General features: G+C 50.8%; 1 protein-coding gene across 1 annotated transcript in view; it reads right to left on the reverse strand.

Moving 5' to 3' along the window:
• Positions 1-25206, reverse strand: part of ANKRD16 (ankyrin repeat domain 16) — a 355029-nt gene that overhangs the window by 183966 nt on the left and 145857 nt on the right. The window contains exons 3-4 of the mRNA XM_086918939.1: positions 9727-9947; positions 5579-5621 (exon numbers count right to left, since the gene is read on the reverse strand). Coding sequence (XP_086775065.1) covers positions 5579-5621; positions 9727-9947 — 264 coding nt within the window. The remainder of the gene's footprint in view (positions 1-5578; positions 5622-9726; positions 9948-25206) is intronic.

Consider the following 25206-nt stretch of genomic DNA (forward strand, 5'->3'; position numbering starts at 1 on the left):
AAGGTCGTGGTGATAAAAACGACAAAACCGATGATTGTTTTCACCAACGTGAATAGGAGACCCAAAGGGAATGTCCGGCGATTAACACCACAAGGCATCGACCCAGATCTCTGTGGATACACATCCAAACCCAACGGCAGAACAAAACAATGGAGCCAATGCCCATGTGCAGTACTAGTCAGAAGAGGAGTCACTACACCTTGTAATCCAAAACATTTTATTGACAAAAAACAAGTTGCACACGTCTGAGCCCAATACTAGACAGCAGGAGTATGCAGAGCATGTGTATCTACAGCTACACATGCCATGAACTATAGGTTATCCTACATGAATATTTCACTATCCTTGCTATATGTTACTGCAGTGACTTTAAACTGCAGCTCAGTGAGAGCACAGAAGTGCTCCCGGCAGCCATATGTTTTTGTCAGACCAAAGTGGTGTAGCGTCTTACGTGCTCTGCTGCTTGTGTTTGGCATCCAAGTCAAGGGAGCTACAAACTGAACAGAAAGATTGCAGCTGCCGTTGCTGGCACTCCGTATCCGACTGCCTTCGTGTTGAACTAAAAAAAGAGAAAATATACGCAGCAATATAACATAAAATCCCAGTAAGGCAAGTAAAATGATTCTCTGCAGATTGCTTAAAGATGAAGAGAGAGATAAGGAGAGAAGCGAGTAGGCTTAGCGTCAAATATGATGTTAACAGATTTATTTACCTTAAAAAATTGAGAAGAGAATACAAAATGCTAATTTGTAGCTTGAAAACAGTTTATAAAGAAAAATGCTGGGAAAAACTGTTGGAAACTATTGAAACAAAGAATATATGCCAGTTTTGGAAGCTGATACCGGCAGCTGCAGAACACCCGTGGGAGCTATGAATTATGTGGTAGAAGAGGCCGCATGGGTGGAATATTTGCAGGAATTGTAAGGCTCTCGGAGGGCATCAGAAAAAAGGAGTGACGCAAAATTGGAGTGGGTTAGTAGCAGACTTAAAACCAGATTTCTCAGTGTGAAAAACACGATAATCAAATTTAAGGTAACCAGGGCAGCAGGCCCCGATAATCTCCCAGCTTCCAAAATTTTGTCCCAGCTGAAGTGGTGGGCAGAATTTTTGTCCCATATGTTTTTAGTCATCTTGGACACAGAAAAAATTCCCCAAAAACTGGAAGGGAGCAGTAATTAAACCGGTGCACAAGAAGGGTGATATGAAATCTGTGAAAAATTATAGATTAATTAATTTGTTGGACATTGGGGAAATAGTAGTCGCAAAAATAATATTGGGTAGGCTTAAGGAGTGGGTGGAGCAGTGTTCACTTGTGCCGGTAGAACAGGGGGCTTCAAGGAAGGCCATTCCACTGTCGAGCAATGCTTCGCCCTATGGGCTGTGGCGCGAAAGGAACTAGAGCAAAAAGGGAAGTTATACTGTTGCTTCGTTGACTTTCGGGCCGCGGTTGATTCCGTGGACCGTAAATGCCTTTGGGAGTCCTTGGAAAATTATAATATACCAGAAGGCTTACTGCCTATGGTAAAAGAGTTACATAGAGGAAACTGGGCGCAGGTCATTAGGGATCCAGAGGGGTTCTTGACGCCGAAAATAGCAATTGAGAACTGTCTCAGACAGGGCTGCGTCTTGGCCCCCTTGCTTTTTGCCATATTCCTGGCAGACTTACCTGTAACTCTAGAGGTTGACAGAAGCGCCAGTCCCAGAATGATTAGTCATAAAGTGTCATGCTTATTGTATGCAGACGATTTGGTAATTTTCAATCAGACGGAGTTAGGCCTCCAAAGGAAATTAAACGTTTTTAGAGATTATTATGAAGCAAAGTTTTTAGTTGTAAGAGATACGCGATTCAGTTGGTTTTTAGGCCCCATGAAATTGGAGATTGTAAGTGAGTACAGATATCTTGGGGTCTGGTTCGATATTACATTGAAGTGGCATTCGCACTTAGAAGCTCAGAAAGCAAAAGCCTTTACATCGATTTGAGGGCTGAAAAAATTAAATTCAATCAAGAATACAGATATGTCCCACAGACCGTTATTAAAGGCATATGGTGCAATGATACCCACGCAAGTACTGTATGGAGCTGAAGTCCTCTACCTAAGTGATAAAAGTGGCTAGGACTTAGAAGAAGGGAAGTGTTTTAAAACCTTCTTGTCACTACCGAGCTCAGCAACGATCCAGGCCATTAGAATTGAGCTAGGAACAATAGCAAAGAGCATACAGATTCAAATGTCTTTGGTAAGGTTCTGGAAACGCTAGGACCTTGGCATAGTGCAGACAGTCTCACCATGGTGCAGAAAGGAGATTCAGTCTAGTAGACTAAAATGGGCTAAGGAAACTAGAAAGAAACTGCTTAATGTAGGTGAGAACCTAAAGGTGAGAATGTGTCAACAAACACTGGATGCAGAATTTACTAACAGCGCACGCAGATCCCAAGGGCAGGAATTGTCCAGAAATGTAGATATGGAGTATCTGAGAACGAAAATATCAGTACGATGCATGAGAACTCCATGGTTAAATGAAGCCTGGTATCCTTACCTGGGCACAGTACCCAACTATTGGCTTAGATGTGAAATTTTAAGATTAGGTATTGACATTAATCCTTGGCTGACAAATGAGAAAATAAAAGGAGAAATGGTTCAGCCTGATTGAAATTGTGAATGTATGTTGGGAACAAAAAGTGATATTTTGCACATATTAGTAGATTGTTTTTCAGTTTTAGCTCAGCGGAAATTTTTTGTACGTCCAATTTATTAAAAATATGAAACTAAGATGAGAACAGGCAGTAGCCCTACTTACAGAGTTGCCTAACCTTGAGATTGCCATTGCAATCGGAAACTATATGAAAGCCATAAAAAGTCTCTTTAGGGAGAAACTGAAGATGTTTTAATGATTTTAAGGCTGAATTTTAATTTACTACCTATATTTCCAAGCACATGGACAATAGGAATTTGAATGGCAGCATTGGGTATGGTGTTGGCCTAGCGCCGAATAGCTATTCATTGGATATCCCCTAATAACCCTAAATAAAATAAAATCAGAAGGAAGAATTTACTTTAGTGAGCTAAAGCTGATGAACAACACTTAAAAACTATTATGTGGGATGAGAAATTGCTGGAGGATCTAGCAGATTGGCTGAGAGAAACTGATTTATCCAGCAAATCAGCTCCTACCCCGAAGACACCCAGCTGATCATCTCTCTCTCCTACGCCGACTACACCCAGCTGATCATTTCCCTCACCAAAGACCATCACACCGCCAAAACCAACCTCCACAAAGGAATGAAGGCCGTCGCCGAATGGATGAGAAACAGCCGACTGAAGCTGAACTCTGACAAGACGGAGGTCCTCATTCTCGGCTCCATCCCTTAAGCCTGGGACGACTCCTGGTGGCCGACAACACTAGGAACAGCCCCGACACCCACCGACCACGCACGCAACCTAGAGGTCATCCTCAACTCCACCCTCTCCACGACTAAGCAGGTCAACACCGTCTCCTCATCCTGCTTCAACACTCTCCGAATGCTCAGCAGGATCTTCAAGTGGATCCCCACCGAGACGAGAAGAACAGTCACCCAGGCCCTCGTCACCAGCAGGTTGGACTACGGACACGCCCTCTATTCGGGAATATCGGCCAAGCTCCTGAGACGATTGCAACGCATCCAGAACGCCTCAGCATGTCTGATCCTCGACATCCCCCGCCGTAGCCACATCTCACCCCACATGAGACCTGCACTGGGTCCCGTCAACAAGAGGATAACCTTCAAACTCCTCATCCACGCACACAAAGCTCTCCACAAGAGCGGCCCAGCATACCTCAACAGACGACTCAACTTCTACATCCCCACCCGCCAGCTCCGCTCCGCCAGCCTTGCCCTCGCCACAGTCCCCCGCATACTAAGAACGAACGCCGGCAGCAGATGCTTCTCCCACCTCTACGTCAAGAACTGGAACACCCTCCCCCCCAACCTACGGCAGATCCAAGACCTACTGGCCTTCAGAAGACTCCTCAAGACCTGGCTTTTCGATCACTAGCAGCACCCCCCCTCCCCAACCAGCACCTTGAGACCCTCACAGGTATGTAGTGCGCTTTATAAGTGTCATGATTGATTGATTGATTGACCAAACAATAGACCACCTTGAATCTGAATCTGGGCATATATAGAAGGAATTATATGGACGAATGTACTGTGCTGGGAAAAATATTAACAATATGGGAAATGGTAGGTGTAACAGTTGTTCATGTAGTGAGAAAAGGACACTATTATATCTACATGTAACTAGGTGAACATGGAGGGGGACAGGGGTAGTATATTGGTGTGTTAATACTGATGCGCATGTTTTGTTTTTGATTCACTTATGAATCAAAACGCAATATAGTTTATTAAGTGACCGAACAAATATGGTAAACAGAAAACAAGAGGAAGAGAGAAAAAATCAAGCGCTCAACAGAAAAATATTCCAGCTTCCTCTAACAGTTTGTTGCCACGACTGCAGAGCATAACTGGGAATGTTGTGGCCAACTAATGGAAACGTAAGGAATTATGTTGGAAAGCAATCAATGTACAGGCCCTGGGAATATCTTCATTTTAGCAGGGAAAAGAATAGCATTCAGTTATTAACTTATTGTCAAATAAATTATTAATTACATTTTCAATCTTTCCTTCGAAGATACGAAGGTAAGTATGTCTAGATAGTGGTATAACATATAATAAGGAAAGGAACCACGAATGGTATGTTGATATAACATGCACTGTTTGCTTTAGTTCTAACACATCTTTAACAGGTAAATGAAACTGTGGTACTCACAAGTACAATATTATGAAGGGGTAGGGGAGGTAAAAGAAAGGGTCGAGGTTAATATTCAACGATAAACAGAACAGTTTTCATGTTATAAAGCTAAGCTATTCCACACTAGTCGGATAATCAGCCAATTAAACATGATTAAAAACCAACTCTCAATGTTTTCAATAACTGCATTGACGGGAGTAAGAAAGTGAAGTGGTTTTCATTATCACTTACAGTTGCAATCTATACAATTAGGACGGTTTGTAATGTTCCAGTTCTCAACAGACTAAAACAATCTGTTTTGGTGCTTAAGTTCCAAGCAGTTGCCCGACATGCTGTGGCTGCTTTTACAACTTGTAGAATTCGCTCTATTGCCTCTTTTGGCTAGCAGCTAAATAATTGAAGAAGTTTGACCTGGGATACAGGCCTTTGCATGTTTAGGACCTGTTTTGGAGTGTCCAAGTAGAGTACTAACAGAATATAATTCCCTTTCGACAGCAGTTTGTTATCCATGCTAATGCTGTGTGTCCAATCTATAAACAGCAGTGGCCCACTTTAATGAAAAGCTGCAAATGGAAAAACCTGGACAAACTAAACAAGCGACAAAAAATGTGCTTGATTAGGAACACCTGCTAGTCTGACACTATATAGGCCTGGTACAGACAAAGCAGGATTCACTTCTCTGTACTTGGGAATACAAATTAAAACAGCTTCAAGCATTTCAATTTGGGCATTAGGCACAAGCCATAATCTTCACAAAAACACAAATATCTTCAAAGGAGAACATAACTTACCTTCTTAGAAGCACGTCCACCGCTGCCAAACAGCCATGCATTGCTAGTAGAAAAGAGCACAGGGACGTTATTGGTTCAAGCCAGCACTCACTTAAAATAGTCTACATTTAAAATATCATCCTAAATGTAATGAAGTCATTCCTTTCTCTTTCGTTTTTCTATTTTTAACTTGATTACAAGGCAGGACCATCTGCTGCTCAGTGGTATTTTCATCCTTCCCCGAAATATGGTGGTAGACCATTAAGTGGGCATTGAAGAAGCTTTTGGGGGCGTGAAACGTCCTAGAAGATACTACATAGAATGAGATGGTCTCCCCTCAAAATTAGTGTACATGTGGCATGCTGCCCAAGCCCTTTTAAAAATGATGATTAACGACTCTGAGTGTGGTCTAAATGCTATCAGGGAAGAACTAAGAGCCATCTACCTCATGGTGATGCAACATCGGTATGTGTTGGACTTGATGAACACAATCGAAGGTTTGTTGTCTGCCAAGGTTGGTGCCCCCTGTTATTCCTGGAAATGATCTTGAAAACACTCCATCACTCCACCATTACAGGGGGCCTGTCCCTAAGATGTCGGATGCCCTCCCCTAAGCAATAATCATCTGAAATCTCACCGGACCCTCCAGCACTCGTACCCTCTCCCTGGAACCTAGAGAATAACAATCTCAGACGCGCTGGCCTCAGAAATGCGAAGCTCGGCACACACTATCAGTTACCACATCTTGTGCCACTTTATCTTCATCTTGATCGTCATGGAGAACCTATGCCTGCTACTTCTGACATACGTGTCCTCTACAAAGGACCCTGTGGTCCACGAGTTGGCCTTCATTGGGTTCATGATCTTCTCCCTCAACCTCATGATTCTGAACTATCTGCCCTGGAAGTTGAATGGGTTAAACTCTGTATATTCTGAGCATCATCCTCTGCACCCAAGAACTTAATTTGAAAACATCTGGATTGCTGATGTGCAGTGTACTATAAACTTTTGAGAATTGTGAAAAATAATTTGAACTACAAACTGTGTGCTTCATGTCCTGGATGGCAACGCTTCTGGAATGGCCTGTGCTAGGTGTTTCCCTTAGCGATGGGGCAAACTCATGGCCACAGAAAGGAAACAGTCTGTCCCCCTAACGGATGCTGTCTGTTCCCATTTAGTACCCTTTCTTTCTTTGTCTACTTCCTTTACTGCTATCCCCTGAACCTCTCCTCCTGCCTGCTACACCGCCTTGCCCCCTGTCCTTTGTGCCCTTTGACGAAGCACTCCTTCTCCCCTTGTTGGGGAAAGATCCAATAGTTTTACTCTGGAGTCTCAGCGAACCCGCTGAGAGTGTCCACAGCGCCGAGGGAGCCACTCACAGCTGAGGTATGGTATGGCACCCCTTGCCAAAGCACTCCCTCTCCCCTTTTTGGGGAAGGATCCAATATGTAGGCCTTGGAGTTTCAGAGACCCCTCTGAGAGAGTCCACTGTGCATAGGGAGCCTCTCGCAACAGAGATTGGGAAATGATACCACTTCCCCTGGGATCACAGCTTACTGGACTTTGGACGCAGCTTTGACTCGTCTACCAGTTTATGTCCATGTCACCCTCCCCCTCCTCTTTCTGTGCTGTCTCTCTTCCCCCCTCCACTTCCCCTCCTCCATTCTCTGTTTACTTTCCCTGAGATCACGGGTTATTGGACATTGGATGCAGCTTTGACTCGTCTTCCGGTTTGTGTCCCCGCGACCCAACCTCCTCTATTCATGCTGTGTCTCTCAACCTCCCCTCCTCCATTCTCGGTCTACTTCCCAGGCCTACTACCCCGCCTAGCCCCCTGTCCTTTTGTGCCCTTTGACTTAGCACTCCTTCTCCCCTTGTTGGAGAAAGATCCAATATTTATACTCTGGAGTCTCAACGAACCCTCTGAGAGAGTCCACAGTGCCAAGGGAGCCACTCACAGTAGAGGTATGTTATGGCATCCCTTGACATAGCACTCCCTCTCCCCTTTTTTGGGAAGGATCCAGTATGTAGAACTTGGAGGCTTAGAGACCCCTCTGAGAGAGTCCATTGCGTATAGGGAGCCTCTCGCAACAGAGATGGGGAATTGATACCACTTCCCCTGGGATCACAGCTTACTGGACTTTGGACGCAGCCTTGACTTGTCTACCGATCTGTATCCCTGTCACCCTCCCCCTCCTCTTTCCATGCTGAGTCTCTCATCCTCTCCCCCTCTTCCTCTCCTCCATTCTCTGTCTACTTCCCCTGCTCCTACCCCCCTCCCCTGAATCTCTCCCCTTGCCTGCTTTTTCCCTTACTTATATGTCCTATTTGTTTATCTTGACCTTACATGTAACTATGTTTGCCAAGCTCTAATAATTGTGTAACCTTTGTAACGATGTAAACTGCAACTATGGTCTGACACTCATGTAAAGCGCTCTGATACCTCCGGGTCAAGCCAGCGCTATATAAAACCTTTAAAATAAATAAATAAATAAATAAATCATGCAGCTTGCATGCTAGGCAATGGATAGAAATGGAAGCAGGGGAAGGAATGCTGCATGGCCCTGTGGAGGGCACTTACACTAAGTACATTTATCAGCTACATTTACACCACTAATTCATAAGCCCACTACAATGCCTGCCCCCAACTCCTAAAGGGTGCCAAAAATTGCATGATGTCCAAACTGGAGCTGTGCTAGTGACAGGAACCTCCTCTGCCTTCTTTCAGTCAAATTGTGTCGCAGAGAGCATACATCCACTGCTTGTGAGTCTCACACTGGAAGGCTGTTGCCCCCGCCTGCAATTTTGAACCACCTGTGCAACTACTGAGAGCCAAAGCACTTCCAAATGGTATATGGTCCATAGTGGAGCTGTTGCTGAGGCTTTTGTACAAGGCTGAGTATGTACCTTTCATGATACTTAGGTCAGCAGCAGGCAGTGCGTTCAAACTGTGATCCGTGACTCTTTTTAGGTCTAACCTAGTGATAGCTTTGCCCTCTCACAGGCATCACGCAATGAAATGAGTTCATAAATAATACAAACAAAAAGGGACTTAAAAAAATGCCCTGTTACCTACTAATCTGTTTGGTTGCTATTCATAATTTGTATGCCCTACAACAGCATACAGCATGGCGCAATGCATTGGCCTACTTCTTGATCAGCCACTTTTGCTCTGTGAGGGATGATATACTACCTTAACACATGCACAATTGAGCCTAAAGAGAAGTGCATTTCAGTAGTGGGTTTATGGGGCAACAGGTTTAGTTGGCCAATGCTGCTTTTCTTTCCAGTCTTTATCCTTTTTAATTTTCCTCAGCCATCCTTGTGTATTTAAAGTATACCTTTAGGTTACAGTAACTAAACAGCATCAGTACGTTTTCTTTGTGCCAATAAGAATCATATTTTCTTATTTATTAATTTGGGGTTTTTATATAGCGCAAACTTGACCCAAAGGTATCAGAGCGCTTCACACGAGCACCATCTACTTTACAGACGGCCAAATTCTTTTTTTTTGTTAGGCACAGGGAAATTAATTAATTTGCCCAGAATCACAGGATGTTGAGTGTCCCTGCCGAGACCCAAACCCGGTTCCCCAGCTTCGAGGTCAACCAGCCTTGCATGTAGACCATTTCCTCGCCATTACATATGCATTAACACTGAAAAGGGCTTCTATACTGGTTTTATGTAATTGTATTTATATAGCTCTTACTACCTGACGAGGCTTCCGCCTGTCTGGTAAGAAGCATTCATAATGTTAAAGTTCTTTTAAAGTCACATCCAATAGTTGTTTTGTGCTAATTTTGCACTGCTTATACTTGAAATAAAGAAAACCACCCATCCGGCTTGCAAAGGCCAGACCTATTGACTTTTCCAAAGTTTGTTTTCACATTGAGGGCAGCATTTTCAAGGGGTGGGCTGAACAGCCACATTCAACAAACATGTTGTTGCTCCCAGATATAGCTATCTGGCTCCTGATCATTTATTTACATGCAAAAAATGCCAGGTTGCTAACAAAGTAGAAAGGGTTTTCATGCAATAAATAAATATCATAGTTCTTGGTAATTTGTATTAAGAGGATAGAAATAAAAAACTGTAGGACTTTACGGATTTCAAGAATTGATTAATTCTTTATGTGCTCAATTCAGGTGCTGCACTCATAAGGTTTGTACCTGCTGTATGCAGAGGGGTACGCCCTATTTTGCTCTGTGTCATCCAAATGCCTGGGCATACAGTGAGCAGGTACTCGATTATATCTGGATCTCCCTCACGACTGGCAATATGGAAACAATTCCAGCCATCTTTGTTCTTTAACTGCGGGTTAGCACCATGCTCAATAAGCTCTCTAATCACTTCCAAGTTTTTTCTGGTGAAAGCCATCATCAGCGGAGTCCTAAGAAGAAAAAGAAAACAAAAAGCTACTGCTCTCAGAAGAAGACAAATCATTACTCAAATGCATAACCTTATGTACTCAAACACTATCACCCTTATCTGCCAATAAGGTCCAAAACAGGATTACCAATCACATTATTGTTTCAAACACTTATTTGTTTTAACAAATGTTTATCATTTTAATAGAGCAAAGACAAAACGAATGCAACCTACAACACAAAAGTATTAAACACAGTGATTGCACATACATTTGAATAAAGGACATGAAGTCATATATGAAATTCAGATTTTTAGCTTGTCTATAAGACAAAGAGCAAATAGAAAACAGTAGGGGGCCTCAAGACAGACCTGCAACCATGGTTTGAGGACAGTAGCAGGAGATATTTTGCCTATTTGTATATAAATCAATTTGGAGGATTAACATCTAAATGCGTTGTTCCTCTCCACCTTAACATTTCCCTTTCAGACGAGCCCTCTTCGTAGTAAGCATGAAGGAACGTGTCATTAATTAATTTACGATGGCTCATTAAGTCCTGCTGGTAAGGAGGAATTCACACTAATGAGACATGGCACCTCTAGGTAATACAAGTGGGCACCACCATATGATTGGAAAGAGGAAGAGGAAATGCAGCAGAAGGAGGAAAAAAACATAAGAGAAGATGGCAGGTATGCGATGGCTGTTTGTGTGTACACGTGTGTATTTTATGTGTGTAAGTGATATTGGCAAAATGGAGGATTGCTGAAGAACACCGGCATAGAGAGGCCTGGCCACAATCCCGAAGGTCAAGGTATCTGGCACTTCTGGATGTCTGTTTCCTGGAAATGCAGCCATAGGTATGCGCAATAAAAAAAAAACACGGAAGCTAGCAATTTAGCTAAGCTGTTGATCAGTTAACAAGACTCAGGGTCTAAACCTGGCACTTTGCGTTGAAAGGTAGGAAGAGTTCAGTTCTCCAATGGGAAAATGTGACCCATGATCTACAGGAAGCGATCATGTACCAGAAAGGCCAGAGTCCTCCGAGAAAGAGGGGGGATATAGTCCTATTTATTTTAAGGTTTTATAGAGCGCAAACCAGACCCATGAGGGTATCAAAGCGCTTTACAAGATTGAAGGGTGGTATACAATAGATTAAGGGGGAGAGTACTATTGGGGGTAAAAATAGGTAAATCCAATATATAAGCAAAAACAAGCAGTACAAAATCCTGGATACTTTTGGGATAAAAAAAATAGGTAGATACATTATACAAGAAGGCACGCAGTCTCAAACTCTTGGGTGGGATGCCCAGGAGTGCAGGGTAGGTATTCACCATAAAAGCCATGGACAGAGGATGGCGTGGCCGAGACAGCGATGTAAACGGACGCGTCTCGAGTGAGCTCCGTCGCCCCGCTGTCTCTAAAGCCTGTTTAAGCGACATCCGGGGGTCTCTTCCACCTGGGGTCCCCCGATTACTTCCAGCCCACTCAGCGACACCTCCCGAGGACGAGTCCTCCTTGCTGAGACCCTCGCTGCAGCCGCCCGGAGCCCCGGGACCTCCGCGATCGGCCTCCGGCCGCCATCTTGCCTCGGATTTTGCCGGGGAGTCCACTGGCCCGACTCCCCCGGAGCAGGGCTGATCCCAGAGGCTGGCGAGGTGCTGGTGCCTTCCCGGGCCCCCCGCGAGGCGAGCCTTCCCCTGAGGTGCCGATTGTGCCTGGGCACACCAACAGGACGGCTGACGCTGGACTTCCCCCCGGCGGGAGGAGCTGAGTCCGCCGGAGCGCGGAGACTACGCGAGGCCCCGGCTTTGGCGGGAAGGAGAGGCCGGGCCCCGAGTGCACGCCGGAGGCTCTCCCCAACCGAGCCCCGGCCCCAGACCACGCATCCGCCGATGGACTTGAGCGGTGAGCCACAGCCTCTGCGTCGCCCCTTCCCCCTGGCGGTTCCCGGAGGGGTCAGGCCGGCCCGAGCTCCGTGACTGCAGGAGGCCCCGGCTTGGGCGGGAAAGCGAGACCGGACCCGGACTACACGCCGGAGGCCCTCTGCACATGATCCCCAGCTCCTGATCGATCACCCGTCGCGGGATCACCACGGTGAGCAGCAGCTTCCGCGCTGCCCCCCCCTCCTGGCTGTACTAGGTGGGGTCCGGCGCTGGGAGGGCCCTACCTTACCCCCGACCTCCATCTTGACTTTCTGAGGGCGGCTGGAGGGGCTGCATCTGGAGGCGGGTGGCCGGCCCGCATGCACACAGGACCCCCTGATACCGATCACCCTGCAGATCTGGCGAGCCTCGACTGAGGGCGGTGGGGCCACCGGGAGGCTGAGTTTTGCCACATCCATCCATTGGAGGGCCCCAACCTGTGGGACTCGAACTTTGGCCGCAGCGGGGAGTCTGACGACAAGAATCCTCCTCCACCCCCTCTGCCTCCTCGCAGCCTTACCTACCCGCGGGAACTTCTCCCTCGCCCACGCGGCCCTCCTGTGCGCCAGCCCTCTGCTGCTCTGGCGCTCTTTACGGGCTAACACCAGGCCAGCCCGACTCCGGGATTGCGGAGCCCTAACTACACCCTGCCATCCCCTGCCTTGGGGCCTGGAGCCCCTGATCGCGGTCCCTGGGTTGCTGGCCCACCGGGACGCCTGTGGACCTCCCTTGGGCTCTCCTCTGCCGCGGACCGGGGGTTGCACGCGAAGACTTGCCTTTCCCCCCCCCACCATTATCCGACGCCCAGAGTGGACCATGACGCGTGGCAAGGGGAACAAGCCGGACCCCCCGCCGGCGGCGACCAGAGGTGCGTCGGTGGCCTCCATGTGGGGAAAAGCGGGCTCGCTGCCGTCTTCTGGAGGCCCACCAGCAACAGGGGCGAAACCTCAGCAGCCCGCCGACTCCCCCCCGGTGACCCAGGCCTTCATGTCATCCTTCATGGCGGACTTAAAGTCCGAAATCGGATCCCTCAGGACGGAGGTCCACACATGCGTCAAAGAGTTGCGCAAGGAAGTCACCGACCTCGGCGATCGGGTCGACGGCCTGGAGAAGACAGTGGACTCCCGCACCGAAGACCTGGAACAGATCTGGCAGAGGGTGGCGACCTTGGAAGAACAGCATATCCAGCTCCAGATCAAGCAGGAGGACCTGGAAAACAGGGGGCGACGCAACAACCTCCGCATACGGGGTGTACCACTCGGAGAAGAGGGGACTAATACCATGGCCTACGTAGCCCTACTCCTGCAGGAGGTGCGGGGCGAGGAGGATGCCCCTCCACCGCGCCTTGATCGCGCACATCGTGTCTTTGGGGCGGAGAGCAAGACGGGCCTCCTGCCCGACATTGTCACCAGGCTCCACTACTTCACGGAGAAGGAGGCCATACTGAAGGCGGCTAGAGACCACCCAGATCTGCGGTACGAAGGCCACAAGATCCAGATCTTCCAAGACTTGGCTCCCACCACGCTCCACAGGAGGAAGGTCTTCTGCCCGATCACGGAGAGACTCCGGACCGTCAATATCTCCTATCAATGGGGTCACCCCTTTGCCCTCATCTTTCGATGGGAAGGTAAGAGACGGTCACTTCGCTCCTACCGAGAAGCGGCGCAATTGCTCGATATGCCGGGATCCCCTGATCACAGCCCCTCCCGCTCTCACCGCCCAGAGAGGGACCCTCCGCGCCCAGACAGGTCCACTGTGCGCAGGCGCCGCCGGACCCCCCCAGTGGACAGCCTTTCCACCTCGCAGACCAAGCAGGACATTATCGCTCACATCCGCTCTCTTGAGGGCGACCGCGAGGAACAGGCCTCCCAGCTCCTTGTCTCTGGCACTGAAGGAGGGGATCGCCCCTCAACTCCAGACACCAACTGAACTTGCTTAAAGAGACACCGGCTGCCCTGAGTATGTCCTCACCACCTTGCCGCTTGGCCCTGACCTACCACGCCTCTGCGGCACGCCCCCGCCATCCTTGGAACTGCGACCCCCCTCCTATCTGATGGGCTTCCCCCATGGCTCTCCCCCCCCTGTGGGGGACAAGAAGGAAAGACAATGGGTCCTACCTCTATCGGGCCCTACTCCACGACGATGTGTTCCAGCGCCCTCTTGGCGATTGCTCCGGACCTGAGGTTCACCTGGCTCGACGCACCCCCGGACTTCCTTGTGACAGCGGGGTGGACGGGCCACGAGACGACCGGACTTCATTTCCCCACTCCGGCCCTCGCTCCCTCACTTTGTCCCGTAGGAAGTGACATTCCTGTGTACATCCGAACCCTCGGGTAGAGGATGTCCGGTACCTGGGACAATGTACAATGGCCCAGTTGGCCTGTTTTGGTTGTGATTCTTCTCTATACCCTTTATCTTCCTTCTCCCTCTTTCCTTCCTACTTTTCTCTCACGCTGCCTTCTCTTCCTACTCTCTCCCCGCGCTTGCGGAAGGGTGGTACGGTGGGATCTGCGGGGGCTGACATGCTGGAGGCGAGGCGAGGCAGCTGCTGCTCTGCATGCGGGGGGGTTTGTCTCCTTGGTTTCAGCGCGGCGCCGTTCCCCCATAGTGCGATGACTGCGAACATCCCTACGCCCTTGAAGGTCCTATCACTTAACGTCAAAGGGCTCAACTCCCCCAACAAGCGACACCAGATTTGGCGCTATCTCTTGCATCACTCCCCTGACATTATCCTCCTCCAGGAGACGCACCTTCTGGAGGGAGACACCAGGCGTATGGCGCACCCTAGATACCCCACGCAGTTCTGGGCTTCCTCTGACACCAAGACGGCAGGGGTGGCAATCCTCTGCAGGGCGGGCTTCAGACGGGGACCCACGAAACCCTTCAAGAGTGCTGACGGGCGTTTCCTCCGAGCCACGGTACAGATGGGGCGAACGCAACTCACCCTGGGATGTGTATATGCGCCCAACCAGTCGCAGGACAAATACCTCCAGGCGCTCCTGCGGGACCAGTTCCCATCGGGTGACCCTAACGTGATCCTGGGCGGGGACTTCAACTTAGTGTGGGACCCTGAGTTGGACCGGGCGGGAGCCTCCTCCAATGGCATGGGGGCAATGTCCTCTACCCTTAAAACACAGCTTACAGACTTGGGACTCGTGGACGTGTGGCACTACCACAACCCGGGGACCAGAGACTTCTCCTTCTACTCACACTCCCATAGGACATACTCCCGTATCGACTACCTCTTCACCTCCCTTGAACTGGCCCGAGACTCCTTAACTGCCGCCATATCTGACATTTCCCTATCGGACCACGCCCATGTAGAACTCTTGCTGCAGGACCCCCTGACCCGTGCACCTCGTGAGCGCAGGTGGGTGCTCCCGCCGGCTGTCCTTCGGGACCCGGAGGACGTTGCCAGCATTCGTGACGCCATAGACTCGTACTTCGCGCTCAACGACACCCCCGACATGCCCTTCCATACGGTCTGGGATGCCTTCAAGGCCACCATTCGGGGCCATATTACCTCCCTGGCGGTGGCACGGAGGAGGGAGGCGTTCAAAGTGGAAACTGACCTGGCTAGTGAAATCAAACTAGCGGAGGCTCAGGACCGGGACTCCCCTTCGCTGGCGTCTAAGAGAACACTCGCCAATCTCAGGGGGCAACTCCGCACTCTGCGCACCAACAAAGCAGAACATTCCTGCTGGCGCTCAAACAACGCTACTATGAGGGCGGGGACAAAGTTGGACGCCTTCTGGCTGGCAGACTGCGAGCGCGTGCGGTCAGGGCCCACATCGCCAACGTCAAGAAGCAGGATGGCACTTGTGCCACCTCTGAGAAAGCCAAGCAGGACGCCTTCGTCGCCTACTACTCCTCCCTATATGCGGAGGAGCCCACTTCCGCGGAGGCACGGGAGGCCGTTCTCGCGGATTTTGAGGGGTCTCCACTGTCCCCGGCATGTGCAGCCACGCTAGAGGGGCCCCTGCAGGAGGAGGAAATAACAGAAGCTGTCAAGGACCTTCCCACTGGGAAAACCCCGGGACCAGACGGCCTACCGTTGACCTTCTATCGCCTATTCTTGACCCAGCTCCGCCCGCACTTACTGCGGCTATATGGCTCTTTCTCTGACGCCACTGGACCGTCTCCCGATATGGGCCTGGCGGAGATCGCCCTGATCCCCAAACCTGGGAAAGACCCCGACTTGTGTGCCTCTTATCGCCCCATAGCCCTCCTGAATACTGATCTCAAGATCTACACCAAGATCCTGGCCAAACGGCTGGACCCGTACATGCCGGGGCTAGTCGACCCGGACCAGGTGGGCTTTATTCGGGACCGTCAGGGGGCCGACAACGTCCGCAGACTGGCACACCTAGTGGGGAAGGTGAGGCATTGGGATATCCCGGCTTGCCTCCTCTCGCTAGACGCAGAAAAGGCCTTCGACCGGGTCGACTGGACCTTCTTGCGGGCGGTCCTCCAAAAACTAGGTCTTGGCCCTCACATGATCTCTAGGTGCATGGCCCCCTATCTCGGACCGCAAGCCAGAATCCGGGTCAACGGCCAACTGACAGCGCCGCTTTCGATTCACAGGGGCACAAGACAGGATTGCCCGCTCTCGCCGCTCCTATTCGCCCTAGCGGTGGAGCCGCTGGCGGAGCTGATTAGGCGTACTCCCGACATCCATGGAATCCCTCACGGGGGACGCACCAACAAAGTAGCGCTGTTCGCGGACGACCTGATTCTTACACTTACGCGCCCTAGGGACTCCCTTCCGGCGGTGCACAGAGCTCTCACACTGTTTGAACAAGCGTCAGGCCTAAAGATTAACCATACCAAATCTTGGGTGCTTAACCTCACCGTCCCCGAAGAAGAAGTCGCCTTCCTTAAAGGGGTTACGCCCTACCGCTGGGCGGAGGGCCACATTAAATACCTGGGTCTGGACCTAACGCCCCATCTGGATTCGTGGTCCACACGAAACTGGGCAGCTTGCCGCAAGGAAGTCCTGGCGGACCTGCGGAATTGGAAGCCCTTGATGATCTCCTGGCTAGGGCGGCTCAACGCGGTCAAGATGTCGATCCTCCCCCGTATACTCTATGTTTTTCAGTGCCTACCCACCCCGATCCCGCTCCACTGCATTAGAAGTCTCCAACGCGACCTCACGTCCTTCATCTGGGGGGGCAAGCGGCCCCGTTTCTCGCAGAAAGTCCTGATGGAACCAAGAGACAGGGGCGGCCTCGCCTGCCCGACTCTCCTCCACTACTACTGGGCGGCGCACCTTCGATTCGTAATAGAGTGGGGGGCACGCGAAAGCGACAAACACTGGTTCCACATGGACCGGGTGGTCACGGGACGCACCATATGGGACCTGCCTTGGTTACCGCGTGTGGCGCGCTCCAGAAGTGCGTACATGGCGGTCCCAACAAGAACAGTCCTTGACATATGGGACAGAGTGGCAGTGTCAAAGGGCCTAACCACGTTCCCCTCTCTGCACACCCCCATTGCAGGTAACCCACACTTCCCCCCTGCGGCCCGGACCCGAGCTTTTGAGAGGTGGACACAAGGGGACTGCAGAGTTATAGGGGACCTCTTCCTCGGAGGGGCGCCTAAATCTTGGTCAGACTGCAGGGAAGAATTTGACCTCCCCTCGACCGCCAGCCTACAGTATGCCCAACTGCGCCATTGGACTATGGGAGATGATGTGTACCAGGCTGCCACCAGGGCATACACACCATTCGAGAAACTGGCGCGCTCCCTCGGGGGGCTGAAAAGGCCTATCTCCCAGATCTACAACATCCTGCAACACCCCACCGCCCCGCCTGCGCACCCCTACCAGAGGCAATGGCAGTCGGCGACCGGCGACGATATCACTCCTTCTCAGTGGGCCCGACTATGGACTGACATCCCTAAAACCTATCGTAGTATCCCGCAGAGGTAAAACGCATACAAGATGCTAACGCAATGGTACTATACCCCCCTAAGACTCAGCAAAATGTTCCCCACTTCCTCGCCGCTATGCTGGAGGTGTGGCACTGCGACTGGCGACTTCGTACACATCTGGTGGGCCTACCCTACCCTAGCTGTCTTTTGGAAGGAGGTCCTCAGTCACATTAAGAAGGTGTTTGGTTTCCCCCTACCTGAAGAGTTTTGCACGCTCCTCCTGGGCATCCGACCCCCTGCACTTAGGGCCCTCACGCGCAGCGACTGGATCCTCACTCTTCACATGCTAGGCGCTGCTAAGCAACTCATTGCTCTGTACTGGAAGCGGGCTGAGGCACCGCCGATAGCCTCCTGGTTTGTGCGCCTCTGGCAGGTCCTGACTATGGAGCTGCTTACGGCGCGAGTGCAATCGAGGGGGGTACGCTTCAAGGCAGTGTGGGAACCCCTTGTGCGCCACCTGTGCTCCATCAGCTATGCCCGCCACATGCCCCCCCGGCTGCGCGCTCTGCAGTTATTCGAGGACGCCCTCGTCCCCGCTGACCCATGCAGATTAGACCCTTAGCCGTTTCCCCCACCGCGGACGCTGTTGCGCTCTAACACTCAGCTCACCAGTTAGCGCCCCCTAGCCCCCGGCCGGCGACTGCGGTCCTCATCCCCAGGCTCCACTCTTCTTCTCGCTACTGCTTTCTCTTCCTCCGACTTTTTCTCCTTTCCTACTTGCCGCCTAGGCTTCCGCCCCTCTATGGGGTAGTTTGGACCCCGTTGGGCCTTTGGAAAACGTGACACTACTGCCTTTCCTCCCACACACGCCTCCCCCACACAACGTTACAACATCAGCGTGTGATTGCCTTCGGCCTTCGTTGCCCCTAAGCCACGCGGCCGGCCCCTCCTGGGGTTGTAGGCTGGACGCTGTGTTAATACCTCGTCCTCCCCTGGTTCCTTATGCCTATCCATTTTTTTGCTGCGCGGCCGGCCCCAGCACGGGGTTGTAGGCTTATCGCTGTGTTCACAATAAAAACAGATTTGAACAAAAAAAAAAGCCATGGACAATGCCGAAGTGGTGGGTGGAACAGATTGTTGAGATGATTGTAATATGATCGTTATGCGAGGAATTTGGCCATTAGGAAAGTTTTGGTCTCCTTTTTAAAGCGTGCCAAAGAAGGGAGTCTTCTGATGGAGGGTGGGAGAGAGTTCCAAATTCTTGGAGTGGCCCCAGAGAAGGCCAGATTGTAGTATTTTTTTTTTTTACGGAAGCGTGCTGGTTGGAGCTGGCAGATCTGGAGTTTCTGGCTCCTCCGGATATCACGAGTTTCTGGGCGAGAAATGCAGGGGAATTGGAGTAAAGAGCCTTGTGAGTAATGCAGGCCAGTTTAAGTTGGATTCGGGCCTCAAGGGGAAGCCAGTTCAGAGCTTTAAGGTGGGGAGAAAAGTGGTTGAATTTCTTTGCGCCAGTTAGGAGTCTGGCAGCAGCGTTGAGGCAGTCTTTCAAATGGGCCAGAGAGTTCTTGGGTAGCCCTGCGAGAGTAGAGCATCCATATTCAAGTCTGGAAATGACTATTGCCTGGATTGCCGTTGTTAGGTCGGAAGTGTTGAGGAAGTGTTTCAGGTTTCTTAGGTAATCTTGCGGTCTTGCCATTGAGTTGATATGCTCCGTCAAGCTGCCATCAAGGGTTATTCCAAGGGATTTTGCAGAGTCCATAATGGTAGGAGGGCAGTTTAGCGCTGTGATAGCCTTGATCCATTCCTGGATGTCTGGATTGGTTTTGGGTGGGGAGATTGAAAGAAACTCGGTTTTATTTACGTTAAGTTTGAGCTGGTTGGCGGTGAGCCAGTGATCAATCAATCAATCAGTGACACTTATAAAGCGCGCTACATACCCGTAGGGTCTCAAGGCGCTGGGGGGGGGGGGGGGGAGCCGCTACTGCTCGAACAGCCAGGTCTTCAGCTTCTTCCTGAAGGAGAGGTGGTCTTGGGTCAGGCGCAGGTCGGTCGGGAGGGAGTTCCAGGTCTTGGCGGCCAGGTAGGAGAAGGACCTTCCTCCTGTAGTCGCTCTTCGGATGCGGGGGACGGCGGCGAGGGCGTGGTTGGCTGATCGGAGGTGGCGTTTGGGAGCGTAGAAGTTGACTCGGCTGTTGAGGTAGCTCGGGCCTTGGTCGTGTAGGGCTTTGTGTGCGTGGGTGAGGAGGCGGAAGGTGATTCTTTTGTTGACGGGGAGCCAGTGAAGGTCTCTCAGATGTCCGGAGATGTGGCTGGTTCGTGGGATGTCGAGGATGAGTCTGGCTGAGGCGTTCTGGATCCGCTGGAGTCTCTTCTGGAGCTTGGCGGTGGTACCGGCGTAGAGGGCGTTGCCGTAGTCCAGTCGGCTGGTGACGAGGGCCTGGGTGACGGTCTTCCTGGTCTCGGTGGGGATCCACCAGAAGATCTTCCGTAGCATGCGTAGGATGTTGAAGCATGCCGAGGAGACGTTGTTGACTTGCCTGGTCATGGAGAGGGAGGAGTCCAGGATGAAGCCCAGGTTGCGTGCATGGTCTGTCGGTTTGGGTGCGGTGCCCAGGGCGGGAGGCCACCAGGAGTCGTCCCAGGTGGAGGGAGAGGAGCCCAGGATGAGGACCTCCGTCTTGTCCGAGTTCAGTTTCAGGCGGCTGGTCGTCATCCACTCGGCTACCTCTTTCATCCCTTCGTGCAGGTTGGCTCTGGCGGCGGCGGGGTCGTTGGTCAGGGAGAGGATCAGCTGGGTGTCGTCGGCGTAGGAGATTATGCTGAGGTTGTGTTTGCGTACGATGGCCGCGAGGGGGCTCATGTAGACGTTGAAGAGGGTGTGGCTCAGAGATGATCCTTGGGGGATGCCGCAGATGACTTCGGAGGCCTCTGACTTGTACGGTGGTAGGCGGACTCTCTGTGTTCTTCCGTCGAGGAAGGAGATGATCCATTCCAGCGCCTTGTCCTGGATTCCGATGTTGCTGAGGCGCCGTACTAGGGTGCGGTGGCAGACTGTGTCGAATGCCGAGGAGAGGTCTAGGAGGATGAGGGCCGCTGTTTCTCCATTGTCCATCAGGGCTCGGATGTCATCGGTGGCGGCGATGAGGGCGGTCTCGGTGCTGTGGTTGGCTCGGAAGCCGGACTGTGAAGGGTCGAGGGATCCGTTCGTCTCGAGGAAAGCGGCCATCTGCTTGTTGACGGTCTTCTCGATGACTTTGGCTGGAAACGGGAGGAGCGAGATGGGGCGGTAATTCTTGAGGTCGGTGGGGTCCGCTGTTGGTTTCTTGAGTAGAGCGCTGAGTTCGGCGTGTTTCCAGCTCTCAGGGAAGATGGTGGTGTCGAAGGATGTGTTGATGATGTCTCGCAGGTGGGGTGCGATGACAGCGTAGGCCTTGTTGAAGACGTGGTGAGGGCAGGGGTCGGTCGGTGATCCGGAGTGGATGGAGTTCATCGTGCGGATGGTGTCTTCGGTGCTGATCGGGGTCCAGGCGTGGAGGGTGGTGGTGGGGGGTGGTTGCTCGGTCATGGTGTGCGTTGGTTGGTTGTTGAAGCTGTTGTGTATGTCCGCGATCTTGTTGTGGAAGTATGAAGCGAGGGAGTTGCAGAGGTCTTGCGATGGGGTGATGTCGTTGTTTCCTGCGCTGGGGTTGGAAAGCTCTTTCACGATGTTGAAGAGTTCCTTGCAGTTGTGTGCGTTGTTGTCCAACCGGTCCTTGAATGCTGTTTTCTTGGCGGCGCGGATCAGCTGGTGGTGTTTCCGGGTGGCAAGTTTGAAGGAGGTCCTGTTGTCCGGTGTCGGTTCCCTTCTCCAGACTTTCTCGAGGGCTCGGCAGTTCTTCTTGGAGCTCTTGAGTTCGTCGGTGAACCATGGGGCTTTCTTGCTGCCGGGTCTGCTGGGCGGGGTCCTCAGTGGGGCGAGTTCGTCTGCGCAGTTGCTGATCCACTTCGTGAGGTTGTCGGCGGCCTGGCTGGGGTTCGCTGAGCTGGCAGGAGGGTGCTGGCTCAGGGAGGTGGCGAGCTGGTCTGCTGTGATCTTGTTCCAGTGAGCAGTCAGCTTCAAGGCCTCATTCAGGGAGAGAATGTCCTCAGGGGAAGAGATTTTAATGTTGATCTGTGTGTCGTCAGTGTACATGAGGTAGGAGATATTGGCAGTGCATAGCACCTCTGTGAGCGGTTCAAGGTGAAGATTGGAGAGGGTAGGGGAAAGGGTTGATACTTGGGGGACTCCAACCATGATCGAAGAGGGAGCGGACAGGTTACAGTTGATGAGGACTCTCTGTGAGCGATTTTGTAGGAAGGACCTAAACCATTCAAGGAAGGTGCCAACCAGACCCATCCTGAGTTTGAGGTGCTCACGGAGTGTTTCGTGGTTGACCGTATCAAATGCCGAGGATAGATCTAGGAGGACTAGGAGACAGGTTTAGCCTTGGTCGAGGTTGGAGAGCGTCATCCACGATATGGAGGAGGGTGGTTTCAGTGCAGTGTCCAGGTCTGAACCCGGATTGGAAGTCATTGGTGATGTGTAGGCCCAGATGCTGTTGCACAAATTTCTCCAGAACTTTGGCTAGGAGTGGGATGTTTGATATAGGTCAGTAGTTGCCGGCAGAGGCAGGATCCAGTGTAGGTTTTTTAAGATGGGGCGACTTGGCTGGCTTTAAGAGAGTCAGGTATGGAGCCCTGTTGGAGGGAGGCGTTGATTATTGCAGTCCAGGAAGGGATGATAGCCCGAGAGGCGGCAGCTAGGCAGTTGTAGGGGAGAGGATCATTGAAGTGATTGTTCGGGTTTAAGGAGGCTAGAATTTTCGAGATAAGAGTGTTTGTCATAGACTTTGAAGTTGGACCAGTCCACTTGGTTTTTGGTTGAAGTTTGGGAGGGCAGGGCGGAGAGAAGAGGTAAAGCAGACAGATTTTGGTGATGAGTTGCGTACATTAGTTTGTTTCCTAGGGCAGACATTTTGTTGAAGAAGAAGGATGAAAATTCCACGAATGATACTAGGGGTTTAGGGGTTTCTTTGGAGGTTTTTGCTAGTTTGCTGGATTGGTGTTTGACCAAATCAAATAGCTTGCGATGTCTGTTCTTGGCATTCTCTAGTTCTGTTCTGAAGAATTCTCTTTTAGAGTTGGGGATTTTCCTCTTGTAGGCATTTCTGGCCTGGCGGAGAAGTTTTAGATGTGTTGCTGATGGGTGCTGTTTCCAGTTTCGTTCAGTCTGTCTAAGGATCTTCTCTCCTTGTTAAGGGATCCGCTGAACCAGGGATTCCTGTCTTTGATCTCGGTTCTTTTTAGTTTTAGCGGCGCAAGGTCATTGAGAATGTCAGATATAGTTGAGGAGTAGTGATCCGCTAAGTTGTTAACCGAAATGCACTGAGGGGGGGAGGGGAGGTCGGTTTCACAGCGTGCAGCCAGTTTCCCTAAATCAAGGTTTTTGGTGTCTCTAACCCATCGTTTGGGAATCACTGGTTGGGGTGTCCCTGTCTTGTGGGTGCTAGGCAGGAGGAAGGTGATAGCGTGGTTGTCAGACCAATCACATGGGTCAATAGAGATAAGTTTGACAGCTGATTCCTTAGCGATGATCCAGTCTAGGATGGTGCGTGAGTAGGGAGAGAAAAGGCTTGGGTAAGGGCTTGGTCGGCCAAGAAGTCTCTGATGGCGTTGACCTGGGGGTCCTTAGGATCATTCCAGTGCAAGTTGAAATCGCCCAGGAAGATGTCATTAGAGTTAGGGGAAACCTTGGCTGTGATGATTTCCATGAGGTGGTCAGTGAGGGTGTCATTTTTGCCTGGGGGGTGGTAAAAGATGTGTAGTCTACACAGTTCGGAGGTGTTGTTGCAAATGGAGAGTGCGAGGTATTCACAGGATGCTGTAGAGTCTGTAGGGTCCTGAATGGCCATAGCTCAACAAGAGAACAAATGTCACACAGGGAAGCTATCCGCTATCAAAGGAAGTCTGAGTGCACAGCACACACTCACACTGTGTTGCTGGATGTTGCGCTGAGCACATAGCTGTGCATTCTCGAGGCCTGAGTTGTGGTGAATGTTCTGTGGTCGTGGTCACCTGGTGGTATGTTCCACCATCCGTTGCAGTCCTTCAATGGTGTGGGTGGCAGTGGAGCTGCTAAATCTGGCAGTGGGCAAAGAAGCTGACGCCATGATTTTGAGGAAAGAGGCGTTGTCCGGCCTACAAAATACTCTTCTTAAAATGGTGGGGTGTACAAGGAACTATATGGCAGGTTGCCAATACAGGATGAAGGATAAGTCTTTCCTGTGATGTTAGTTTGTAAAGTTATCAGGGTTCTCCCTGATCATAGTAGCCCAGTAGATTTCCCATAGACCTCAGGAAAGCACAGGTAGACCAACTTACCACCGTGAGCAGGGAAGATTGACAAGTTAGGATTTGCATATCTTTCTCAAACGTACCCAAAGGGAATATGTATTTGGCACGTAACTAACCTGTGATAGACTGGATAGGTATTTGATTTCTTTATTGAAAGGTACTGGCACCCTTCCGCCCCCACAAAGTGAGCACACACAAGAAATCCACACTGATAGTTTTAAAGGCTCTATTTAAAGTTAATTTTAGTGTAGAGTAGATACAGAAATATTACTAAGATATTAAAATAAGAGCATTTATATTTCAAACAATCATAAAAATGATAAAAACAAGCAACATGTCAAACTGTGGAAATTCCTTTCGTAACTAAACATATGGCAAACAAATGAACACCAAAGGTCTATCTTTCAATGGGGTTTCTGTATTTAGATATTGTCATTGCATAGCTGAACTTCATATATGTTTAGGGTTCAAAATCATGACTGCAGGATTAGATTGAGTCTGCGTCCCGTCTTGTTATCAAGTGATGGTCTTGGTACACTTACATGGAGAAATTCTCTGCTCCTCTGAAACCCGAAGCTACATTCTCCCTGAAAGATCAGCGAGTGCTCGTTTTTTAGGTCTTGTGGCATTTAGGTCTCGTGGCGTTAACCGCGCAAAGCGCGGTCTCGCCAGAGACCTATTGTTAGCGACTCTGCTTTCCAGGAGACAAGACTGGCCACGCGCATGTGAAAGAGTCGGAATTGAGCGGGCCACGCGCACGCGAACGCGCGTTCCATTGAGCAGCTTATGGTTCCCTTCCAATGCGTGCTTAGAGAGACAGTGCTTTCACTTTGTTTAAGTTTCGTTTTTACTGCTGTCCAGATGGCTCTGGGAGTGCGCGGTTAGAGCGACAGTGTTGCCAGCTTTCATTTTTTTTGCACACACGCAGAGACATACACATACGCACACACACTAGCGCACATATACGCACACATACACGCGAGCGCACAGAGACACACACCCCCCCGCCGCACACACACACACACATGAGCGCACACACACACACCAGCGCACAGAGACACCCCCCTTCCCCACCGCCACCCCCCACTTCAACTAAGCCCCACTCACCTCACTCCGGA

This window comes from Lissotriton vulgaris, chromosome 1_1 (assembly GCF_964263255.1).
Source record: "Lissotriton vulgaris chromosome 1_1, aLisVul1.2, whole genome shotgun sequence".
Classification (NCBI taxonomy): Eukaryota; Metazoa; Chordata; class Amphibia; order Caudata; family Salamandridae; genus Lissotriton; species Lissotriton vulgaris.